At 36.0% G+C, this 27,157-nt stretch overlaps 1 protein-coding gene across 2 annotated transcripts in view; it reads left to right on the top strand.

The window, feature by feature from the left end:
* The window catches only part of LOC145674197 (uncharacterized), a 73,625-nt gene that overhangs the window by 17,892 nt on the left and 28,576 nt on the right, over window positions 1-27,157 (top strand). The window contains exons 2-6 of one of the 2 annotated variants that reach the window (XM_081744032.1): window positions 3,878-4,060; window positions 18,406-18,541; window positions 21,980-22,154; window positions 25,279-25,444; window positions 27,029-27,125. In XM_081744032.1, coding sequence (XP_081600158.1) covers window positions 3,912-4,060; window positions 18,406-18,541; window positions 21,980-22,154; window positions 25,279-25,444; window positions 27,029-27,125 — 723 coding nt within the window. In that variant the 5' untranslated portion in view covers window positions 3,878-3,911. The remainder of the gene's footprint in view (window positions 1-3,877; window positions 4,061-18,405; window positions 18,542-21,979; window positions 22,155-25,278; window positions 25,445-27,028; window positions 27,126-27,157) is intronic. The other variant, XM_081744035.1, reaches the window with a different exon arrangement.

The following is a 27,157-nucleotide window of genomic DNA, read 5'->3' as shown; positions in this document are numbered from 1 at the left end:
GTCATCATCAGTGAGCTTCTGGTTGAACGATGTCCAAGCTGAGACAGATAAATTTTCTTGAGTGTTAGAAGCAGCTCTGCTTAATATCCATGGAAGTTCAGATTCCATTTTTCTAATACCATGTTCTCTTGCATCGCAGCATGCAGTGATTGATGCATGTGTCAATGGCTTCATATGTTTCCTGTTCAGTAGCTTCGCATGGATTATTTTGGTGAAGTCATCAGGAACTGTAGGCAATGTTCTGTCTCTTCCAACTAGATTCGGAACATCGATGCTTTTCTTTTCCTGCAGTGGACCCTTTTGATAAACTACCATTGTGTAGCATGAAATGTTTGTTTTCCATCTAGAGTGTCCTCTATAATATCAATGTTGTCTAAAGCAAATTGGAGAAATTGGTGAGGTACAAGGTTTCTGGGGATAACTACACCATTTTTCAAGAATTGCTCAACATTTTGTTTCGCTATAGAAGTTGCAATTTGTCTTACCACAGTGTATGGTATACTGCACCTTGCAAAATACAATAATTGTACCAACTTCTTAGATCTTGTTGCATGGTGTACTGCCATACCTATACCAATATGCTTTGGTGTACGCTTCTTACATTTCGAGTGGATGTAAAGAATATCTTGGCCAAAGTTGAGTATATCCCTTTCTCTTACTGCATTTTCTCTGCTTTCATCTCTTAAGCATTTTTGAGCATCTTCGAAAATAAAACGGAGAAACGTGTATAGTGTGTCTGGAACACACTTATGCGCATTTTCTTTTGAAAGATTACTGTATTCTTTTACCCCTGGAGTCTGATTTAAGGCCTCTTTAATCATTAAAGCTGCGTGGTACAATATTCGTATATCAGAATATTCTCCTTTCCACTTAAGGGTATCATTTTCTTGTTCATTCTGTTGGGACGTGACAACAGCTTCTACTGCTTTACCTACTTCGATTGATGGAAATACTAGAAGAGGAAGATTAGGTCGTCTTTGCTTTTGAAATGTTATACTTTCTCCATAGTGATTCTCAAGTATTTGTTTCATTTTTTTAAGAGATATGTTTGGTCTTTCAATGCTACTTCTCTCACATAGCTCGCAGTATCTTTCACGAATATCTTCCATGCTGTAAACAAACTTTTTAGCAAATCCAACATCAAGTTCATCAATAAGGTCATACAATGGATCTTCCTTTGAGACGGATTGTTTTGGACTGTCATTTACTGCTTCCTTGTTTCCTTCTCTTCTTTGCTCCTCTCGTCTGCATTCGGGGTGATAATTTGCTTCTGCTGCGATTAGATCTACAGAACCAACGCGACACCTTAGAACATCGTTCGTTTGTGCTAATTTACGTATTGCTTCCATTGACTGCACTGTCTGGACTTGACATACCTTTCTTTTATGTACATGCTTTTGACAAATGATGCACTTTTTCCAGTCCACTGCGGGCACTGTCGATCTGCGTAAAGAGCCTGATATTTCAGTTGATGTTTGTTGTATTGGGTTCATATCTTTACTCACATTGTTATTTGCCTTTTTTATTAGTCTTTGAATGTGTCCTTTATGAGTAAAAGAACTGTAACATGTACGATGCCAAAATATAATGTCTGCACTATCACAAGCACGGATTACTGATCGTTGAAGTCTTTCTAGAATAGCACCATACTCAATGTCATATTGCGAGACTGCACTCCACTCTGCTATTGTTTCCTTTAGTCTCGCTACAGCACTAGGAGTACTTCGGCTGAGTACATCCTCCATATCTGGCTGCAAACATATAATACACTGTAGGCAATCAGATGAATATTTTTTTTCGCTTTGCAGGGCTAAGTGTTCCAACGGGGTCCATCTCAACTTTTCATTATTTTAATTAGAACCTGCAAAAGTAAAAGAAAACAAAGGAATAAGAAAACTACCTTCTGCATATACTTTTATACATACATATATTATAATAAATTTTAATATAACGCTTACGTATTGCACTTTCATCTTCATTGGCCTCAAATGTTTCTGTATTATATATTTTCTTACCTTTTAATACATTGTGGATGTTTCAATCTTTAATTTTCTATCCACATACGCCAATATTTCAATTGAATTTAAGTATTTAATGAATTTTGGATCCGCCATTTTTGATTCAATATGGCGACCAACACACCTACTTGTCACGTTGGCAACAATACTTTTCTAAGTCTTAGATGCAAGGACTTACAGAAAATAACTGTCGCCGCTTTTGGCAATGAATTTCCTACGGATTCATTTTCTGTGCAACTTTATCAATTTTGTTCCCCTACTATTCCGCCACCAGGAGATTGTGATCCGAATCAATGTCCGCTCCTGGCATGTCTTCACTTGTCGTACACTATGCCTAAAACATTGCTTCACAAGAATGTAATCGATTTGGTAGCATTTCTTATCTCCTGGACTTTTCCACGTGTACAGGTTTTCTTTTCTTGGTTTTTCTTTTAAACCACGTTGTTTTCTTTTCTTGATTTATTCATCACCACTAGATCATGTTGCCTACAGAAGTCGATAAGCATTTGACCTCGTTCGTTTCTTCTACCTAGTCCAAATGGTCCCACTACCTTATTCGCAGCTCCTTCTCCTACTACGCTGTTGAAGTCTCCCATTACTATGGCGTTGACTGTACCTCTTCCTTCCTGATGCAATATGTCACTGATCTGATCATACATTACTTCTACTTCGTTATCATTATGGTCGGTTGTTGGCATATACACTTATATTATCATAATATCCACTGGTTTTGCATGTAGTTTTACAAACATCAAGCGGTCACTGCAGTATTCCACTTTGGTTACACTTGTTTTTACTTCGTTCTTCATTGCTATCTCGACACCATTCTCGACCTTATCGCCACCCGAATAGTATATTCTGTTATTTCCCGATACTATCTCATCTTTCCCTGGCCATTTCACTTCACTCAAGCCCACTATGTCCACTTTACATTTGTCCATTTCCACTTTTAAATTTTCAAGTTTTCCCTCGCGTCGTAGAGTTCATACGTTCCAGGTTCCCATGCTGAAATGAAAGTTATTATTTTGTCCTCTGATGATTCTTCCCGTAGTAGTCCGCACTCGGAGATCCGAACGGAGGACTATTTTACCTCCGGATTTTTTTACCTCAGGAAGAACCATCATATTTATTTATTCTCCTCCTTCGTCCCTTCTGGGAAAAAGATAATGTGGTAGTATTCCCATTTCCTTCCCACATCTCAATGCCGTTGATCATGTGGTTCGGATCCACATTATGGTGTAGGTTCTTGTGTCATTTAGCCTCGGCGCCAAAACCTAAATCCAACGAATCAAATATATTACATGTATCTTTGTTACCTTTTAACTGTATTTTAATGAAGGCTATGCATCTCCTAGAAGTTCCACATTCTTAAAATTCCTTGCAGGTCATATTGAAATTCAAGACACTTGGAGTTTTGGTGGTTTTTAAATCAGTGTGTCAGCATCGAAGGCCAAGATGCCAAAATCAAATTATTCTTAGACATAAGATTGGAGTAAGTTTTTGATGAATTTCCTCTCTGAATACTAAGTTACATCGTTAGATTGCATTGTTAAAAGTGTGTGACAATTCAGTTCCTCTGATATATTTTTTAAAGTTACACTAACTCATAAAGAATATTTTAAAAGCGCCTATTAGTATCATATTTCTTATGTATTAAAAAACCGGAAGAAAGCCTTTTACGGGAAATATAAAAACATTAGATAAGTACGAATCGCAACAAATACCACGATCATTTAATTGAGCTTAATGAAATTAACTTTCCAAAATCATATACGTATGCTACGAATATTTTTTCTACGTTGTATTACTATTGTATACCTGCTTTTCTGCATCATTACAAATGCATTTTCTTTTCATAGCGTAGACTGCAGTTTAATTTGTGAACCAAGGAAAATGGAAGAATCACCAAGTGGCCCTTTGAAGACTATCGTCTGTGCAACTGCCCCTAAGGCAGAACAATTGTGTTGTCTTGCAGTAAATGTACAACCTGCGACTGTTGGTAATATGAGCACACTATTTCACCGTCAGAAAACTAGATGTAGGTAAGTAGGCTTCATATGTTGGTTTTGTTTCAGGACTGTAGCAGTGAAATCATTCAAATCATTTAAAAATCCGTTCTATGATTAGTATAGTAAAATAATTTAGTGTTAATACAAAGGGTGAAACGGAACACGGTGGCTTAATAGTGGGGCGCTTACCTCTGGTGCATGGATCCCTGGTTCCATCTCTGGCCAAGAAAGTTTGTGGTGGACAATATCGTGTCCGTGAATTTTCCCAAGATCCTCTCGTTTCCTTCCAGAATTTCATTCCACCAATTTTTCCATCATTTTCACTTGCCTTAGTCATCTATCCGTCTCTTTTAGGCTAAGGAGCATAATCGTGGGACGTTAAACTGAAAGATTTAACTTCACTAGTAAGGGCGACTAGGATTAAGTCATATAACACCTTTATTTTTTAAAAAAATAGTACAAGTATCAGTCATAAATCTTGGAATACTCGTATTTTGGTGCAAGACACACTTGTATAGCCATCTTCCTGGCAGTTGCTTGATTCCACGTCTTGCCCTTGGAGACAAAGAAGTCGGTCACTTCTATTTCCTCCTCCTGTTGGTTGGCGAAGAACCATGATTTTGAGAAGTGCATTATGGATAGAAACAGGTAGTAATCCGTAGGGGCAGGGTCAAGACTATATATTAGGTGTGCTATCAAGTTCCTGAAATGTTTGTTGCAGTTTATGAGCAGAATGTGTTTTTGCGTTATCCTGTTGCAGCAGGTAGTGCAGCATACCTCCGCTGCAACTGTTCGGAATAAAGGGTGGCATTGATAGTACGATTGTTAGGAACGAACTCCAAGTGAATTAGCCCTTCATAGTTTCAGCACACACAGAGCATGACCTCATGCTCGAAACAGCCCTATTTGATGACCAGTTCTGAAAGTTGGCCCTTGCTCAACTACTTTTCTTGCATAGTCAGATTTCGGAAAAACATCCACTTTTCGTCGCATGTGATAATCCGTTTCATGAAACGCACATCACGCGAATTTTGTAATATTGTCTTCTCACATTCACTCTTCTCTGGGCCTGTGCTAGGATGAACTCATGTGGCACAATGTGGTAGATCCTCATGATTTTTCCCAAGTTAATGAAGGTGGCGCACTACAATGACTGGGACATGCCAAGTTGATTTTGACAATCGTCATGTGCTGTGGATGAATTTTCCTCAATGATGTGCCGTATGACCTCAGAATTTGTTACCTTGTGGAGACTGGACTTTGACTGATCTTCGATAATTTTACAGCCTGCACGAAATTTCTGGATCCAACGAGTTACTGTGTTGTGGCTCACTGCATTTTGCCTTTTCGCATGACAAATCCTTTCGGTTGCTGTCGCAATGTTATGCCCGCAAGTTCGACCTCGCCCAGTAACAGTTCACGTATCAGATGTTGAGTACTCATTGCCACTGCCACTAAAAACTGACTGAAGATACTGACGGAGTCGGTCTCCGTGTTAAATAGTCAGCTTGCCACACTACCTCTTGGGCCACTTTGATCTTACATTCGATTACGGCGTATACACACGCCTGCAGTTTGGGTTGTGAAAATATTGCAAGACTTATTGCTTAGCTTTGTTCTATATACTTAGTTTTTTTTCCATAAGTAATGGATCTAGAGGTGAAAAGTCAATTTTAACAACCGATTCGGGCGAACTGGTGCATGCCAGCTGAATGCCACCACTGGACTGTAGTCAAAAAAGTGTAAAGCTTTGTCCAGACTTCTAACAAATGCTCGCACAGAAAATGAAATGAAATTTTTTAGTTTTACGTCCCACGATTATGCCGGCTAGGCTAAAGAAGACGGTGATGATGAGCAATGAATGAAATGATGGAATGAAGAAAGTGGGAGGAAACAGGAGAACCCCGAGGAAACCCACGCACATGGTGTTTGTCCACCACAAAGTTCACTTGGCAGGAGCAGGATTTCAACCCGGAACCCCATGCACCAGAGGTGAACAATGCGCATACAGAGTAACATGTGCGATACGATATGCGGCATTATGTTACGATGTTCTGTTATATTTCGGGGATTCCTAAAATGTAGACAGTCAGCCCACACTGTAACCAGTAACATATGTTTTGTATTATCGAGCTTTTTCGTAGTTCAGTAGAGATAATGTCCTCCTCTGTGGAATTGGCTGCTGCTAGCTACATTTTATTGATTTAGTGGTCAATAAAAGTGAAACTAATTTTTAAAATTATAATTGACAGCAAGTAGAAAAATTAACAAAAATACCGGTAATAATAACAAATAAGAAATACGATTAGGAAAAAACAATTCATTCACAATAATGAAAGAGAAGTGTGTGTGTGTTTAACAAATAACGATATAAAAACTAGAGTAATGTATGTTTTTTGTTTGTGAATTTGTACGTTTTCAAAAATTTATTTTAAATACTAAATTTTTCCCGTCCCCATGTATTCCTTCAATTTCGGCCTCTCTGTACTAAAAGCTGTAATTAAAAATTCCATATTCTTACAGTTAATCTCCTCCATCGATTTTAACAAATCATGGGCGATTTCCTTCCAAGCATCATTTTTCTTTAATTGATTGTAGTAAGCAGGATGTCTGCTATCTCACAGAACAGCTCTGTGTTGTTAATCGATCAACGCAAGCACTTCTTTTTGCGACTCTCCATCGCTGGACACCGGAACGACTAGTGTGTAGGGGTGCCGGTTCCGGGGATTCTCTGGTGCTCGACCATTTCCCCAGAATTTTTGTGGGTGTGCTCAGCAACCACACAACAAAGAGAAAAACAGAGAAAGAGATATAAAGAACAATAAAGTAAAAAATGGAAACTTCTTATATTTCACCGGTTTCTTAAATGATAGGGCCGATATTTTCATAGGACGGAGAGAGGGTAAGCTTTACCAGCAATGAAAACACTTTAAAATTCCGGAACTAAATCACTGAGGACTTTTTAAGTCTTAAATTAAATGAGTGTTTCTCTGTACTATTTTCAGCTAAAACAAATCAAATTCCTTATATTACAAATGGTCGGTGTTCAGAATGGAATGACAAGAACTTCAATTGGGGATAAAAACCTTAGAACCTTCCTAGTTACGCCGCCATAGTTTTATTCAAGAATACATATTTACCACTGTGAAAAAAGAAGAAAAGAAAATTTATTCTCATTCAAAAATACCTAAAAACTGCATTTTCAAGTGAGCCAATTTTCAAGATTTTCCAAGAAGTACCCCCGGTAAGCCTGCTTGCTATTCCTTACTAGTAGCGTCATTTCAAGTTTAGCCAGAAGAGGGGGCAAGATTGTCCACCGATATAATAGTTTCTCTTTAATTTATTAGTATATTATTATACAATTTGCTAAAAAGCATGTATTTCTGAAACTCAGGAGGGGAGTATCCCTCTGCCTTTCCCAAATGACTCCCTTGTTTCATACTCCGAGATTTCCAAGTCTTGAATTGTGGAAGTACCCGACTGATTTTCAAATTCGGAGTCCTTGACTGTCTACGAATTGATATTACGCGTGTATGTGCGAAAAGCGTAAAGACTAACATATGCCATTCATTACACGTTAACATTCTTTGATGTGACAGAGAAAGACAGGCTTCACTGGGAAGTCGGAACTCAGCCACACAGAACACCATAACATGATTTTACGGTGTTATGTGCGGCGCGCAATTAAATCGGCCGTACGTGTCAGTAACATGAGCTGTGCGATGTTTTGTTACGGGCAGTTGTTACAAGTCTGGACGTTCAAAATCAAAGAGGACAGATTGAATGTGGAAGAACAGTTTTAACTTTTGATGAAAATCTTTACTGCAAAGCAAAATCATTAGCATGTGTGAATGGCTATGCCTGCATAACTTATGATCAAACTTGGAGGATTCATATAGCTCTGAACATCATGCGTGTTATTGAAGAGCATATGGCAGGTTCAGGTCTTACCTCTTATTTATCCTCTTGAACAGACCATTAGCAGGTTGAAGATAAAGAGAAGAGAGACAAAATTAGGAAAAAGGCTGTGACGATGGAAGAACATAAAAAGGAAAGAGGAAACCTTGCTAAAGAAGCTAAGGTGACACTTAAAAATTGAGTAAGAGGAATAATATAATAGTGTAACAATCAGACAAAGAGGGTGCAGTGGTAGTTTTGGGAAAGCAATGGTACAAGACAAATTTAGATGATCTGTGTGATGGAACATATGAAGTTATAGGGGGAGACTTAAGGGGAGAAATGAAAGAGAGGATGGCTTGCTCTTTAAAGAAGGAAGGTTACCAAGCAGGTTTAAATTAGGAAGGAAGAATTCCAGTAATAAAAGGATTTCCTAAGATACATAAAGAAGTAATAAAACAAAGGCCGGCGCTTGATTGCCGAGGGAATGTGTGTGAACTGCTGGAGGAGAAGGTCAAGAGGGTAGTCGAAGGTTTAAGGAGAGACCAGGAGTGTTATAGTGTTAAAAATTCTAAGGAGCTTAAGGACAGACTGGATAACATGGAATTATAAAGGGAAGAACGTCGTTGTTTAGCATTGATGTGAACGATGGCAATGTTCCCGAGCTTGAATATTGAAAGCAGTGATAGAGGAAATGGTAGGAAAGAGAAAAAATACGCAGTTGGGTGTTGAAAAACTCAAAGAAACCTTGAAGACAGTTTCTGCGTTATAGGAGAGAAGTTAACAAGAATCAAAGAGGGCCTGAGCATAGGACCAAGAATGAGTCAGGTATTGGCGGAGATAGTTATGAACCTATGGGAAAGGAAGCCAAAAGAAAAGGAGAGACAGGACAAGCTTGTTTTTCAACAGGTATGTCGATGATTGCTTCGGGATATGGAAGGATACTCATAGGCAACTTAACATATTTGTGAAGGAAATAGATCAGGAGAATGGCGTAGAACTCAAATTGGAAGTAGTAGAGAAATGGGCCATTGTGTTTTCAGATATTAAAATAAGTAGGCTGGGAGACGAGTTAGTCACAGAATTGTTCCAGAAGAAGTGTGCATCAGATAACTGTCATAGAAGGAGCGATTTTAATCGATCAACAAAGAGGAACTTCATAGAAAATATAAAAGAGAGGGTCATGTGGATTAGTAGTAACAGAAGGAAGGCAGAAGAAGATATGGAGAAATTTTACAAGAATTGGAGACCATCGGATATCATAAAGGGAAGCTAAGGATGGAAAGGATAAGAAAGGACCAAAATAGAAAAGAAACTTACGAAGATGGAGGGAAGAAAAGAAGGGTGGAAGATGGTGAGGAACAGAATGTATGGGGGAAGACGGACATAAGAGAGCACTGAAGAAATTTGGGAGCGTTTCAACGTACAGGAAAGAGAGTAAGAGACTATTGGATGTGTTACGCGTAAAGAAGAAGCAAGAAGGGAATGAAGAAAGATAAGAAGAGCTTACGGAAAGAAGAGGAGTGATTTACATGATAAGGTGTAGTGAATGTACCAGTTGTTATATTAATGAAACGGGGAAAAAAACACGAGACGTGTCTGGAAAGTAGGTACAGTTTTTTTTTTTTAAAAAAATACTAAAATAGAATTGCTCAAACCAATAAATTTTTACATGAAAAAGCACACCTTAAACTATTTTTCGACATAGTTTCCACAAATGTTCAAATATTTGTCAGAGCGGATGGCCAACCTGTCCAAACCGTCCTCAATGAAACATCTCGTCTGTGTCCGTAAGAACGCACCGTTTCGTTTGAACTCCACCAGCGCTAGTATCGGTGCTCCCCGCATGCGCGCTAGTTTCACTGGTTCATTGCTTCTCCACTGACGCCAGTACGGTTGAGTTGTCGCTAGTGTACAGTGTCCTGTGATTGTTCACAACGTTTAAAACAATTGCTGAACAAGTCGACTGTAAAATTTGTTCTGTTATTCAGTTTCTGAATGCAAGGAACGTTACGCCGGCCGAAATTCATCGTCAAATTGTAGATACTTACGGTGAAAATGCAATGAGTGATGGAATGGTGCGAAAGTAGATAAGGCAGTTGAATGAAGGGCGGTTCAATGTATTACAACGAACCACGAAATAGACGGTCTTCTGTTGTGACTGATGAGTTGGTAAGGAACGTGAATGAGAAAATTCGTGAAAAAGACGGTGCACAATGATAATGCTTTCAGATGAGTTTCTTTAAGTTTCGGGTAGTGTTGTAAAAAAACGGTTTTTTTTCTGTGAAGTTTTTTTTTCAATAAAAAACATCGTTCTTTTTCATGTTTTTTTTCAAATGTCTGTTTTTTTTTTCTGGCAACTATTATTTATTGATTTACGTTACAGATTATTGAAATAATCAACAGAACTTGAGTCGAAGCCCTCGTAACTTACAAATCTTTTGTTTCTTTCTACCTATATACTAGCAAAATTGTGTGATTATTCCTTTCGGCCCCAGGTCATTTTTGGCGTTTTCCTACATTTCCAGTTAGTGACTTATTGCTCAAAAACCATTCATTCGATTGATATGGTTAAGGCCTTGTTTTTTAGAAAATGGATGTGATTATTTTTTGGTGTAAGTTGCATTGCAGTGTTGCCAATGGGTGGGAAATTATTGAGGGAAATGTAGGGGTGAAAATTTACAAAAAATTCCCTAACGGAATTTCAAAATTTTTTGTATCTAGTACCAATCCTGATATATGGGTTCAAATCACCTAAAAGAATCTTTGGTGTGTTGACAAGGTGCAGTGAAATCCTGAAGTCGCTTGCTTCCATCCAAAGAGGGAAAGAAAAAATTCTATCATACACATGAAATTTTGACACTTTTTACGCCTTACAAGCAAAAATCAAATATGCCGGGGCTACAGCTTCTCTAATTGTCCTATTGAAACTTTTTATGGTGCGTTCTGTAGGGCAAAGAGGAAGCTTTCAGGTAGTGGTACGTTTGTTTCAATGTAGCCAGTAAGAGGGTAATAATAGAGGGGAAAAGGAAATTTTCCGAATTTTTCACCTAAAAGTAGAAATTAATTGTTTTGGCTGGAAACACTGCCAACATACAGGCGAAAACTATCTGAAAATAAACCTTAGTACACCAAGAATATATCCTACAACTATCATGGTGATTTATAACAAAGTAAGCATGAAATTTTTAAAAAATCTCATTCTACCTCAGAAATTCACCATTTTCTTACCATTTACAGAATATGGTTTATTATAAACCTCAACTGTACTTTCCCAAATTATTCTAGTGAAACTTTTTATGGTGCGCTGTGTAGGCTAAGGATGAGGCTGTTAGACACTGTTACGTTTGTTCGAATGTAGCCAACAAGAAGGAAATAATAGAAATAAAAAAGGGATTTTTTTCCAAAATTTGCCCCTAAAATCTGGAATTAAAATTTTCTGTAGCTGGCAACACTACTATCAGACACACACAAACATCTTAAAATAAGCTTTGGTATCCCTCTAATATATCCTACAAGTATTGTGACGATATCTAATAAAGTAAGCATGTCAATAAAAAAATCTCATTCTACCTTTAAAAAAATCACAGTTATCTTCCCAATTAGAGAACAAGGTCTACTGTAAACCTCAACTGTACTTCCCCTAATTATCCTATTGAAACTTTCTATAGTGCGTAGTGTAGAGCAAAGACAAGACTTCCAGATACTGGTACGTTTGGTCCGATATAGCCAACAAGAGGGAAATAATAGAGACAAAACAGATATTTTTTTCCAAAATTTCCCCCTAAAATCTGGAATTAAAATTTTCTGTAGCTGGTAACACTGCTACCAGACAGACGTAAACTATCTTAAATTAAACATTGATACACCGCTAATATATCCTACAAGTATTATGACGATATTTAAGGAACAAAACTTCTAATTACCAAAAATATATTACGGTAAACAGAAAAGTAGGGAAAAACTAGAAAAATCAAGGTTAGAACGTAAATACGAATTTTTCGTGCGTTCCCTAATTACCTCATTGTAACGATCTGAACTTACGTTTGTTAAGTAAGGACAAATGTTCGATTGGCGTAAGTTGACTTGCACTCGGACGTGTAGGTACGGATTTATAAACAAAAATTTCTAATTTTTTGCCCAAATTTAGGAAAATGTTAATTTCCCTAATTGGCAACACTGCGCGCAGGCCCGTCCAATTGATGTCAACAATTAGGTATCCACCCGAGGTATCTATCTGGCAAGTCTTAACGAGGTCTTTCTACAACGAAGGAAGCTACAAGGAAAAAAGTAGTAAAGGAAATTCGAAATCAGAAAATTCTCGAATTTTTGACTGGGGTGAAATTTGAGAAGGAAATTCGACACCAGAAGAAAAAAATATGATAAACTATAGTCCAACCAAAATTTGGAAGAATAATATCCCGATATCTTAATTAGTGTCCACACAGGAGTGGATTAAACAAATGACACACCCGTGTGTGCCACTTTGGCCACCTGGGCCACCGAGTATACATTTGATTACATTTTTTTGACTACTAACTCGTGTTGTTGTTGTAGTTATAGTCTTGACTAATAATAATATCGTTGTTGTAATCAATAACTTTATAAGGAAAATTTACTCTCCTTTTTACATCTTAGTTCCAACACTGTTGATGAGAAATGCAGGGTGTTTCAAAATGAATTTTGGGGTTTTAAGTCTTAATAGTACTTATTACATATTACGTACAATTATAAGCAATGCATCAAGTAAAAAAGCACCTCAACAGTCTTTGCTACAAGTGTTCAATGTGAGATTCATTTCTCACACGGCACACATCTAGTCGATAGGCGAGAAAGGCCCATAAACTTTCCGCCATATGGCACAAAACACATTCAATTTAGGGGAGTCTCGTTTCAAGTGTACCATCTCCTGAGGATTTGCTGACGGCCAGATACAAATATTATGAGTGTTCACATTAGCTCTTAGGTGAAATGTCGATTTATCACTGAAGACGCCACGATCCAGAAAATCTTCATTGTTATGCAGCAATATTTCACTTGCGAAATTGGCACGTAAACTGTAGTCCGTAGGCTTTAAACCTGTAGCAACTGCAAACGATAAGGACGTAGTTGCAAGCGTCTCCTTAATATTCTTCACAGAGACGGTTGCCCTGTACAGATTCAGTTTTTATTAAAACACAAACAGCCTTCTGCTCTCTAGTCTCCATCTTTGCTACTAGCTCTTTGTAACGGCAGACAGAGGAAACAATGCATGTGCATGCGTGCGTACAAAACTGTTTGAGTTGCTCTTTTATTTGATAATATTTATAATTATAAGTTAATTGTAATAGATATTGCAAAGTTTCAAAACCCTAATATTAATTTTGAAACACCCTGTATTACTTCAAATTGTGTCATCCTATATTCATGTCTTTTATATACATATCATCAGGGCCGGACCTAGTCAATTTGTCGCCCCATGCAATGGCATAATTTGCCGCCTCCCCCTTTCTCCAGAAAGAACAAATCTTAAAAGTCATGGTTTTAAGTATACTACTCCAGCATGAACAACAAAGGTGAGGGTAAATGCAGTTGCACTCAGAAAGGCTTAAATACTTACTAAAAATGCAATCCCGTTGTGTCTTTTTTTTAAAAAAAAATATTAATCTATTATGTTAGTGAAAGATAAAGCAAACATACCTGTAGAGGAAAGATGGTAATCCTTTTTATAGAATTCACTATTGAGCTTCAATCTCAATGTGTAAGTTTGCAATTCCAGTGCAACTAGCTCTTTTATCTTTATTTCTTGATTTTTCTTCTATATCTTCTAACATTTAAAAAAAAAACTTGTTTTTATCTTCAATGATAAGGAACTTGTTTCTGACAAAAACAAGACTAGTTGTCATATCAAAACTGTGATAACTTACTAAATGGAACAGAAATTCACTACTATTCGAGAATTGAATTCTTGCATTTGGCAACAATCAAGCAATTTGTGCTCCGATTTATTCGACCATTTGCTTTAGCATTGTCCATGTGGCCTTAAACTAATGCAACCTAAACATAATTTATGAATGTAGTATTCAAATAGAAGGTCAGCTTAGTAAATGTAACTACCATCATCATGAAGTATGTTTCCAACAAGAAATATTTCATTTAAATAATATACTTATGACAGATTTTGCCGGACCATCCAAACTTGCCACTCCACGCAAATGCACGTGTTGCATATATGGTAGTGCATATCATATGCAACTGATATGCATATCATATATATCTATTCGACAAATTATTTATATATGACATTTAGAAAAATACTATTAAGCAAATTAGTATTAGTTTTTACCTTTAGACAAGTTATTTGAATTTTATACTGTTCGTGACATTATTTTCGTACTTATTAAAGGCCTGCTTTCACGAAAAAACAAAATTTCATTTCTACTTTTATTTCTTAGTTGATATTGATGAAAACTGCTGAAACCCGAATTGTTAATAGGTATGGTATTCATGTAAATTGTAAAATATTTGTAGCGTATCAGTATCTAGCATTTAATTTATGTTGCATTTTACGGTGATTACACCTACATAAAAATATTTCATACTTAAATAGACGTAAGATGCATTACAAATGACTATTTGAAAAAAAACGAAATTTAGAAAAAAAACGAGAGGCAATGTTTTTTTTTCTAAAAAAAACGTACATTTCTGAAAAAATACGAACGGTTTTTTTTCTATTTACAACACTAGTTTCGGGAACTGTTTTGCATGAGATTGTTACCGACCGCTTAGGTTGTCGCAAACTGTGCTCCCGCTGGGTTTCGAAAATGATCATAGACATTCACAAAACAAAACGACTTGCAGTGTTTTGAAGCCCTACAGCGAGGAAGGAGAGAACTTTTAAAACCAAATCGTGACTGGTGACGAAACGTGGTTTCGCCATGTCACCCCAGAATCGAAACAACACTCAATGGAATGGCAACACACAGGATTTCCCACAAAGCAAAAGTTCAAAACGACAATGTCGGCACAAAAACTCACGTGCACAGTGGTTTGGGGTTTCGCTGGTTGACTTCGTACTCAGGGGTGAACCATCAATGCCGAACGATACTGTGAAACTCTGAGAAAACTTCGGTATGCAATCCGAAACAAAAGGAAAGTAATGGTCAATAAAGAAGTTGACTTGCTTCATGACAATGCTCGTCTCCATACTACTAGTGCCACCCAATCGTTAATACGACGATTTGGTTGGGAGCAGTTTGACCACTCGCCGTACAGTCCGAACTTGGCAACTGTCTGACTACCAATTGTTTCTGCACCTCAATCGCGAGCTCGGCGGTAAGCGCTTTAAAATTGACGACGACACAAGAAAGAAAAAAAGCTGTGAGTTATGGTTGTCCTCATTGGCGAGATGTTTATTTGAGGAAGGTTTGTACATGATTGTCACCTGCTATGACAAGTGTTTGAACATTGGTGGAAACTATCTCGAAAAATAGTTTAAGGTGTACTCTTTCATGTAAAAATAAATTTGGCTTGAACAAATCTGTTTTAGTAACAAAACAGTTTTCTGCCGGACCAGGGAGGGAAAGGGATTTTTGATGTTTAGTTTCACTTTTGTCAACTTTTGTTATGATTAGCTGAGTCTGTTCTGTCGAGCCAATCAGTGTTCAGAACCAATTTAAAGAGTTAACAAAAAGTTCATAAAATGTTTCGTTTTTTTAGTTTAACGTTTCATGATTACATAGCAAAAAATAATGTGTTAAAATAAATACTGTTCGTATTTGTTGCTCTTATGTGCTAGGATATAAGAACAACAGATGGTAGAACTGCTACTCATGTAATTTGTCAAACAATTCAAAGGCTTACAAAGCTATTTTCGCGGCATATTATACAGGGTGTCCAATATACAATGCAACCCGGAGTTTGGGATAGTAGAACTTTTGAACCGGAAGCAGTCCACAAATAATGGTTATACCAAAATGAAACCTTGTTCATGCATATATTTTTAAACGAGGAAGCAACGATTGAAGTCCACACAGTGTTGCCAGATGTAACCGAAGGTGTAAATCAGAATTGTCAGTTCTACTGCAGATTCTGGAAGTGCCCTCGTTTTGATTCAATGAATAGCAGTGTTGCCGGGTGCATGTAAGTAAAAGTTTTATCACGATAATTTCAAAGTTTCTTTTTCATTGTTTTCAGGAATTCCATAATGTAGACAGACCTATAACAGACCTTTTGATGCACTGAAACATCAGCACTGCTGCCAATTCAGAATGTTAATCTATGAAAACAACGTTTTCCCTAGTAACCCCTTACAGAAGCCTCATCCGGTGAAAATGAAAAATTCTTTTTTCCATTCCATAGTTTCCAAAGCTACTCCAACTATACAAACTGAAAATTAACGACAGAACATTTACACGTATGAGTTATGAGTCAATTTACGTGACTTGTAAAAAAATTGATTTACACCTTCGATTACATCTGGCAACACTATGTGGTTCCTATTGTACTTCAATCATTGGTTCCTAGTTTAAAAATAAATGCATGAACAAAGTTTCATTTTGGTATAACCACTATTTTTGGACCGCTTCTGGTTCAAAAGTTCTACTATCCCAAACTCCGGGTCGCATTGTATATTGGACACCCTGTAGAAAACATAGTATGTTATTTGTTACTTGGCATAAATGCCAAATATACTGCGTAATGCATTGCTCAGTCATAGCAAGCAATAAAATCCAATGCGAATTCTCAATGCCAGTTACTGCTTATTTGTAATATGCTCGAAAGGCAATGTTCTGGTTGTTAAAATCTCATATAAGTAACATGCTAAAGTAGTAGTCATTTTTGTTATTTTAACATCTCTCTCTCTCTCTCTCTTTCTTCTTCTTCTATTTTTTTTTGCTGAATATGCACTGACTCTAATGAAAACGGTATGATGAGGTGGATGATGATCACGGAATGACTAAAGTGGGAGGAAACGAGAGAACCCCGAAAAAACTTATGCACAGTGTTTGTCCACCACAAAGCCCACTTGCCGGAAGCTGGGATCGAACCAATGACCCCACGTGCCATATAAGATAATGAGGCCTCATCAAGGGGAAGCAAGACCCTCCGAAATTACTTTTTTTTTTTTTTTTACTCATGAGAGGGAAGAGATGGACCACCCAACTTTACAGTGGGCCCTAGAAAACATTTACCAATTACCGTTTTTTACAATTCCCAGATTTAAGGGGTGATCCTAGGTATTCCTTCCAAAATTTAAGAGGGAGAGCATCGATGTACCCATGTCCTATGAAGGGAAATGGACCCCTGTACATATCAATACAACCATATAAGGTAATATGGTCTCTTCAAAAGGGGAGTCAAAAACAACGGAAATTTATATTTTTGGCAATTTACGTATACCCATGAAATGGAACAAGATGAACCTTAGGTAGGCCACCCCTGGGTACAGAGCCCTGTGTCGAAAGTTGACCTTGACCCTTGATCCCCAAAATTTGGCTCGGGGAAGGGGGGCGTTGGCCCGGACCAAGGTAACTCTAAATTTTTGCTGACAGTCGGGCCAACCCCTATCCCTACTACTGAATCAAACCTATTCTAATATTTGTAACTTTGTATCTACCTGACCTACAGAGATGAATTATATATCAAACAAAGGAAATTTTATTCACAAAATATTTTGTTGTAAGTTCCAAGATCGTAGAATTGAACCTAAGGTAAGAAGTCAAGGAAAATATGATTGTTCTATAGACGGTAGCCGCCAAATTGTATACGACAACCACTTGGATGAAGCTCAAGAGGGATGTTCGGGTCTTCCTTTTAGGATATATTCGATGAAAGCAAACTATTCTACAAGTTTCAATAAGCTACTAATTTTTGCTGGGTCTGTCAAAATTTCCGCCAACGTATTGGACTATTTAATAAGAGCGCGAAAATAGTTGCAAGAGGAAATGTTAACTATTAATGAGGTGCAGGGCTACGAACGTATGTGAGCTAAACAAAGTGTTTAATAAAATCAACTTTCGCCTAATAAGAAAATTAACTTGGTGGCATCGCTTTGATTGACGGTTGCGTAACTAGGAGGTATTAGGCGAATTTTGAATAGGCAGAACTTGAAGCCCCGAGCTGAAGATCGATGTGCATTGAAGCTTCTCAATTTGCATCAAGTGACCTGCCAGTAATAACAGAATACTTATGATAATGCATTGAATTGCATTTCAGGCATGTACGATAAGGGAAATCTATATCATTTTGCTTCTGTCAATAAATTCTTTTCATTGGTATCGGTTTTATATTGTTTCACAGACTTTTAATAGTTTCAGGTTTATTTTAACAAACTTCGCGCCCTTGCCTGGCTCTTCATATCGTATTTGATTTTTTTCTTGTTTCTTGTTTTAAAATCATCTATTGTCACACTCAGAACTATTTTGTTTCGCACTTGAGAGGCCAAAACGGTGGTTCTCCTTTTTAACTTCATTTGATAAATGTTACTCTTATTCTTGTAGGTACTTGATTTTCTCTGATGAGAATGTTATGGCGACACCTGTCCTTGGAGATCCAATGAAGATTTACGTTGTTCTTAGCAAAGAGTATTTCGCAACTAAGAAAATTGAGGAGCAATTCAAGAAAATAGGGATGGAGGTAAGATTCGAATTTAATAATAATAATAATAATAATAATAATAATAATAATAAAGTATTTCTATTTCATAAGATCTGCCCATAGTTAATTAAATTTCCTTAGTGTTTCTGTTCAAAATAATTTTATAGGATGAAGTATTCATCTGTTCTCGTGACATCTATTATTCTGATTTAGCCTTCACCTCCTTCATAGCTGCCCCATCCGAAAGAGTCTGTGGAGGCCGTCTCATTGAAGGGGTATATTGAGTCAAACTCTCTCGTCCGAAATCCTCATTACAATAGATAAAATGGCATTTTATCGATCATACATTTTCTAGTTTTCTAATAAATTATTTTGTTTTTTTCTTATATGTCAAATCTCCAGAATGTTTTCTGGGCATATTCCCACATTTTGAGACTTAAATAAGTATTTTTACTATATTACCCAGACAAGTATTTGTTCATAAAAATAATATAAAGCAACATAATTTAGAAAGCAAACAGGAAAGAAAGGAAAAAAATAATATATACAGTAGATAGATATGTGATATAGTTTCAGGTCTTTTTTTTTCTCCATGGCATTTTCTCAATGACATACATAAGCAAAAATACAATATCTCCATAAAATCTTGAACCATTTTTGAATAAGCATAGAAACCACAATTAATGTAAAACCATCTAGCTGTTTAAATACTATATTGTTCTATGTATTATTATAGTATTATCTTCGAAGTTTAAGTATTATGTGCTGAAATTATTTTATATATTTTTGCACTATCTACTGCAATTGTAAACATATTAAGTAATTTGTATTTTATTGTATTAGTATTACTTGTATTCTTATAATTACTGACAAGTTCTACACCTGTTATATTGATGTTGAAAACTTTATCTTCGTCTTTTCCCATTCAAGTGGGGTCGACGTTTCTGCTGAGTTCTTTACATAAAGCCCTGTCTCAGAGTTCTTCATCTTAATAATTCTCTCTTTGAGATCATTCCTAACGATGTCCTTCTTGGTCTCCCCTACTTCCCTTCCCATTCACTTCTATTGCATTACTATTCTTACCCCATCGTCATTTGTACTTCTCATTAAATGACTATACCACTGCATTCTTCTTTCTGGGATCTTCTTAGATGTCTCGACAACCTTGGTTGTTTCCCTTACACTCACATTTCTCACTCTGGCTCTTCTTGTTATCCCAGCGTAACATTCTTAGTTCGGTAAGATTCAATCATTTTTTCCTGTTCTTTCTTTATTGGTCGTGTTTCTGCTTTCTAAATCATTGCTGAGTTCACCACTATTTTGTAAATCATCCCTTTATTCTTTACCGTTACTTTGGGGTCACATAATTCCAAATACTTTCTTTCAATTTCAACATCCCTCTTTCATTCTCTGTGTTATTTCCATGTCCAAGTCACCATTCTTGGCAACATATGAGCCTAAATATTTAAAAAGAAATCTCTTCATGCAATCTTTCTTCTTGTAGCCTTACTTCCCCATTTCCTTCTCCATTAAATTCGAGATAATTATTTAGTTTTGTTTCCACTAAATTTTAGATCTCTGTCTTCCAAATACTTTCCCCAACTCTCTAGTTTCCCTTCAACTTCTTCCCTGTGATACATAGGACAATATCATTGGTAAACTTCCCTGTTTGTGTTGCCCAGGACAATATCATCGGCAAACATCATACAACAGGAAGCTTCATCCCTAACATCTTCCGCTATAATATCCATGACAATGTTGAAGAGGTACGGACTTAAGGTTGAGCCTTGGTATAATTCAACCTGAACAGGGATTTAGTTAGTTAATCCCACACTATTATCTTAGGGTATCTTTACGTATTTCTCTGGCACTCCTTTCTTCCTTAAACATCTCCATACTTTCTGATGTGGTACTCTGTCGTAGGTCTTTTTCAAATTAATAAAGAATACAATCCGTTTTGTTTTTTCTGATGATTTTTCCTAGTTTGTCTTAATATAGAAATTGCCTCCGTTGTAACATATCCTCCAAACTGGTCTTCTTCTATTGATGTACATTACTTCCTCCCGTAATCTGCAAAATACAATTTTCTCCCAAATCTTTATCGTATGTGACATTAGTTTGATTCCTCTGTAGTTTCCACAGCCATTACATTCTCGTTGCCCTAAAAAAATGAATACAATATCACTACTCCTCCATTGACTTGGCATTTTTTCATGTTCATAAATTTTCTGCATCAGATTCAATACGATATTTATACCTTGTAGTCCCAAAATCTTCTATGTTTTTATTAGTATGCTATCTGGATCTATCATTTTTCCCGTCTTCATTTTCTTTAAGATTTCCTTACTTTTTTAAAGAACGATAAGAAATCTAAATCTAAATTTAAATATTTTGACAGTGAAAATTCAGTGCGGTAACACAAAATTCACTTAAGCAGAGCTTTAAAAAAGATACATATATCCACATTTAACGCTACAATTATAAGCCAAATCTACATAAATATATTTACAATAAAGGAACAATAATAATACATAAATGTGATACTTCTGTATGTAAAAGGGTTAATACAAAGGAGTTTATAAAGTTAATTAAAAATATATGGCTTTTTAAAAGAGTGCAGCTGGTGCTGCAAAGCAACTCTACATAAAGCAAAATGCAGTGGAAATTTACGATTCTAAAGTAAGGCAGTTGTGCGTAAGAATCGTTACCCGTAAGTGTCCTAGAGAAATCGGAAATTGCTACAAAATAATGGATACAACTGTAGAAAGTGAACCCAGTAGATCATTGCGGGAGTGATTGGAACACCGTTATAAAATTTAATACATATGTTTTGTATTCTTAATGGAACTGTAATAACAAATTACTACAATCTCTCTTTATTTTAATCAAGTTTTCATCCAGATAATTTTATTTGGGGATGCAAAATCAAAATGTGAGAGGGCTACAGTAAGTAGGGTAACCATATATCCCGACTAACCGGAATTGTCTCATTTTAAGGTCACAAAAGATTGTTTCGATTTTTTCAAGTATAAAATAAGAATAGGATAGAACTCAAGTATAATTCTTTTGTCACTATAAAAGACCATAATTGATTTTTCTTGTAATATGTTGCGTATTCCAAAATAAACTTTTGCACCAACTCTTTCTTAAGTTGCCCTATTTTTTACTATTGAAATTACAGTCACTCCCTACAACTCAGATTACTTCTAAAGGATGCACTTGCATAAGAATGACATGTAATCACATCTTAGCCTGGGGAACAGGCGGTTGGCCAACTCAGAAGGGGTCAAAATATGCTTCCTCCTTAAGTATGCCTAGACGGAACACTGATTTTAATATCTATAGATACTAGTATGCCGCCTTGTCACTACCCCTACAACCGCCACTGCAAAATACCATCACTTTTAAACTTAAATTGCTATGACTTCTATTGTAATACTTTACTTTTCAGTTCTCATGTATAATTTTATTTTTCAGTTCTCCTGTTTAATTCACTTGTCAAACGAGATTTATGAATCGTGTATTAAATATACGATCATTACCAAGGTAACTCCATTTTGGAATCAAGTGGAAAACTATCTAATTGAGGGAAGGAATTTCCTTACAACTAAAGGTTTTCAAAATGCAGTGAAGTTAGACATTGCTGTGAACAGTAAGTAACAACAGAAATAGTGCACAATCTTAAAATTATTGTAGCACTTAGCTATATTTGTAGAAACGAGAGGCGTGTTCAACATTGTCATTTCAGACTTTGCTTTCGGAACAGGTAGAGTGATGGAGGAAATGGCAAAACTGTTCGATATAAGTAGTTTCACTATTTTCATTAGTTTATATATATATATATATATATATATATATATATATATATATATATATATAACCAGAGACAGCAATTGACATCCACCTGTACACCCAAATGACTTATTAAGAAATTTAGTCTGGGCATTGTCTAAATAATTTCTGTAAATAATATTTAGTAGATACGATTTTCGAACAATGACCCGCTAAGCATAACTTCTGCAGATATAGAGTAACATGCTCAAAGTGATCAGTGGAGAATTCAGACATTTTCATTTAGGGCAAAATGTGAACCCTACGGGTGGCAGATGAGGTTTCTTTTCTGTAAGTATATTCTTGCTTTTGCATACCATGCTTAGTAAATTCACAGACTAGATTAATATACATTAGAAAAAACAGTTATTATAGTAAAAAGCGGCAATTGATAGTCTGTTACCTAATTCGAAAACTGTTCACTGTGTTTTGTTTAAGATATCCCGGGTTGGTTTGCGTACACAGGTTGTTAATGAACTAAACCGACAATCAGAAACAGGTGATTCCTCAAATCAAAATAAGGAAAAGAAAGTTCACTGTGGTTAGAAGTAGTTTCTTAGTTAGGGCTGCCAAAACTATGAGGAAATGAACTTTGGGGGCGAATATCTCCAAAACTATTAGCCATTGAGCTGAGGTGACATGTTACTGTCTTAGAATTGTAATCTGCTCTATCTAAAAATGCATGATTCTGAATCGTACAATGGCGGTGCAAGGGAATCCTCCCACCTGGAATTGGGTGTCCCGAATATTCCATTAGGACAGATGGGTCCGATTCATAACAGATGGACCGACGTGCCATCAAGTAACAAAAAGTCATTGACAGACCATCAATATTGTGAACAGAATCAAGATGGCAAAGGATTTTTGATGTGTTGTGCGAAACTGCATAAATACAGCAGGGATTGAATGTAGTGGATAAAATAAAAACAAATAAAATAAAATCATTACATGTGCTGGTTCATGACTTAAAATCATAACCTGTGTGTTAAAGAAGGCAGACATCCGTAACGATTTTAGAAGAATTGGTGCAATGAGGATTTGAGAAAAAATGGGAGTATCCCCCGCAAAAAAGTATAAAATAAGAATGGAGTGAAGTTTTAGGAAAATGAATAGAATATGTTGAAGACTTGTAAAGCAGTGGCGTAATTATGATTTTGTTTCGGGAGGGGGGTTTTGCTAACTTTATTCCTGGAAATGTGGAAATTCTTCAAGATATTTCATTTACTTTAAAATAGTAAATAAAATTCCGGGGTCTTAAGCCCGAAGGCCCCCTTAAATACGCCACTGTGTATGGGACTAGAAATAGATCGCGTGATCTAGACGAAGTAAAAAAAAATGAATTACGCGAGGATGATATAGAGTTTAATATTCTCCGGGATAAGTTTTAAAAAGCTATATCCGAGATTAGGAATGGAAAGGCAACCGGGATAGATAATATACTAATCAAACTCATTAAGAATACGGGAGACAAAGGCAAGAAAGAATTATTCGGACTCTGCAATAAAATATATGAGGCAGAAGAGTACCCAAAATACTTCCTGAAGACGGTCATGATATCGTTGACTAGGAAATCGAATCCAAAGAGATGTGAAGATTACAGAAGTATTAGTCTTATATAGCATGGTGCAAAAATTGTTTCGGACACTGAACAGAAGATGTATGGAAGAACAAAGGAAGAAGTTGATGAGGATCAGTTCAGGATTAGGAGAAGTTCGGGTGAGGGCACAACAGATGCACTTGGTTTATTAAAAGTAATTGGGGAAAATTTATAGAAAAGGGGAAATAGGTGCATGTTGTATTTAGTGATCTAGAAGAGGCGGATGAACTGGTATTGAGAATGAGAATTCTAAAGAAAGTTGGATTGAAATGGGAAGACCGAAGACTCATAAGAAGCTTATATTGAGCCAAGAGGAATACGTGACAGAGGAAAGTGCAATTGGAAGGGGATTTCGACAGAAAAGTCTCTTGTCGATATTATTTAACGTCTAGAAAAGATAGTGAAAGAGAGCCTACATAATGAAGATGGTATTTCGGTAGGGGTAGAATGATGCAGTGTATACAGTTTGCAACTGATATGACGCTTCCGGAGTCTGAAAAGAAAATCAAGAAGACTTGAGGAAGGGTTGTAAAGAATATGGGATGAAAATAAATGTTAGAGAAACAAGAGTAATGGTGATTGGAACAAAACGGTCGTGTCAAATATAGAAGTAAGAGAGTAGAAAATAGAACAGGTGACTAGTTTCCGCTACCTGGGTAGAATTATTAATGCTGACATAAGTACAAACGTAAAATAAAAGCAAGGATAGAAATAGCGAAAAAGCATTTAAGAGGAAGAAAAGTCTATTGTGTGGCTCACTGAATAAAGAGTTGAGAAATAGATTTAAAATTTGCTTCGTGTGAAGTACTGTACTGTTTGGAGGATAAACATAGGTATTACACAAAAGCGATTAAATTATGGAATAGAAGCCTTCGAATTGTGAGTGTGGAGAAGAATGGGGAGAGCTAGTTGGGGTCGAACAGAAACTAAATGAGGTCTTAGAAATAGTGTGGGGGGGGAGAAAAGGACAATTTTAGATGTAATTGAAAAAAAAAGAGAGAACTGGTTGGAACATTGGCTGAGAAGAAACTGTATCATGAAGGACATGCTGGAGGGGGTAGCAAAGAGAGGGAGGGGGTGAAGAAGACCACAATTGATGTGCGATAATAAACAGAAAAATCGTACGTGAAGACAAAAAAGTTAACTGAAGACCATGGTGCATGGACTTTTTTAGTTGCGGCAAGTGACCTACCAATAATGGCAGAATACTTTATGATGGTGACTAAATTATGGTTCTTTATTACATAATATGCATCAACATATTAAATCTTTTGATAAATACTTTATTTTTATTTATTTTATTTATTTATTTATTTTATTTTTAATTATTTATTTTTTGTATAAACAGATGACGACGTACACGTCATTGTTTGGCCATTTAAGATTCATCTCACAGAAGTGAAGTTAAATGACTACATTCGCAACGCAGAAAGTGTGAAAAAGTTCCTGTCAGACCCTTCGTCTACAATTCTCGGAATTTCTCTAAGTAATGCTAGAGTCCATGTTCTTCCAAGGTAAGTACTTATGAGCAAAATAGGTCAATTGTGTATTTCTTCAGAGCGGACATAATTTGGATGCGAATGGAATATCTCTTTCGATGACTATAATATAGAGGTTTATCTTACAAATAATAATAATAATAATAATAATAATAATAATAATAATAATAATAATAATAATAATAATAATAATAATAATAATAATAATAATAATAATAATAATGTGTTGATCACAGGGTCGTTCTTTGGCTGCAAGGCTTGGAAAGGGAGAATTTCTCTGCTTATTGAAAACGTACAAACATGAAACATGCTATAAAATGAACTGATACATTGAGAAAAGAAAGAAATAGGATCCATTAAAGAGTTTCTTATTTATTCGATTTACCCACATGTCTAATTAACTTGCCGTTCTCTGTTTCGGCTAAGCCAATTGTAATTACTCGTTTTATTCAACTGTTTGAACCAAAATTAAATGTTGGTTACTAGCATTTTTTCTCTAGGTGTTTCAGAATTCATAGGTAATTTTAGATTTGTAGTGAACTGAATGCAATCAACAGGCTACGATAGCAACATTCATAATTTAGCAGAATATTTGTACAACGAAGCCCGAATTGTAATAGCAAGGAAAACAGTTTTAAAACATTATTGTTTAACTGTTTAGGATTAAGATTTTTTTTTAATATTTAGAGATAAAAAATGGTATTTTAGAACTTAACCCTTTTAACACTTTGGGGTAGACTTTCAGTAAAGTAGCTGCTGCTTCAGTACTATTCATCGGAAATTCTTAGTTCTGTCATTTTCCTCAGAATAAAATCAGCTTTAAATCGTATAATGCCCATGGCCCCGTAATGTACGTGGAAAGGGAAACAAGGGAAAAATCCCTTTTAGGAATTATGGGCCCCTAAAACGGCCACGGGTGAATGTACATGTTTATACCACGCGCGGGGATATTCTAAACATTTTCACTACCGATCGGATTGAATTGACCTCAAATTTCTTTCAATCCAGTTGCAAGTTAATTCGCCCAAGTTCTTGTTTAAACAGCCCACTAAGCCGATTTGACGTAGTTAAGGAGACAGTTTTCCCATAGTCGATTTGTGGTTGATTCAATTGAACTAATATCACTATCGCTTTTTTCTTTTGTAATAATAAATGTTATAGAAGAATCACAAATTTTTGTGAAATGAAACGTCTAATAATCCTAAACAGGTAGGCTTACCCAATCCACGATGGTTTATTAAGAATTAAGTTGTTCTTGAGGTCGCACTTTTCGTTTTACAACTGAATTTTGAATTATGTAATACATATATATATTCACACGAAATTTTAAATTAATCAGAAAAAGTTAATTTGCAGAAACGAAAAGTTTCTGAAAAGTATTATATAGTATATTCAATATTTTCTCGAAATATAGACGTATCTCTGTAATACTATTTTGCATCTTTGTTTCAGGTACTGTTGTCTGACTTTCCAATTATTTAAAAAAATTAGACATGTTTGTAAAATGTTAGTTTGTTATATATTATTTCCTCAAAACTAAAATTATCTACTTATTTATACTATATAAGGTGTTTCCCTTCTACTTTTTTATATTTTCAGTATGAAGACTGCTCAAATAATTTCAATCAGCCGGCAAATTCCTGAAAGTTGTCCTTATTCAAGTTACAAGGATCTTAAAAGGCATTGGAAAAATAGCGTAAGATTTTATTTGGACAAACTTATTTAATG

Source organism: Thermobia domestica, chromosome 2 (assembly GCF_964235325.1).
Source record: "Thermobia domestica chromosome 2, izTheDome1.hap1.1, whole genome shotgun sequence".
Classification (NCBI taxonomy): domain Eukaryota; kingdom Metazoa; phylum Arthropoda; class Insecta; order Zygentoma; family Lepismatidae; genus Thermobia; species Thermobia domestica.
The sequence above is the reverse complement of the archived record's forward strand: the minus strand, read 5'-3'. Positions and strand labels throughout refer to the sequence as shown.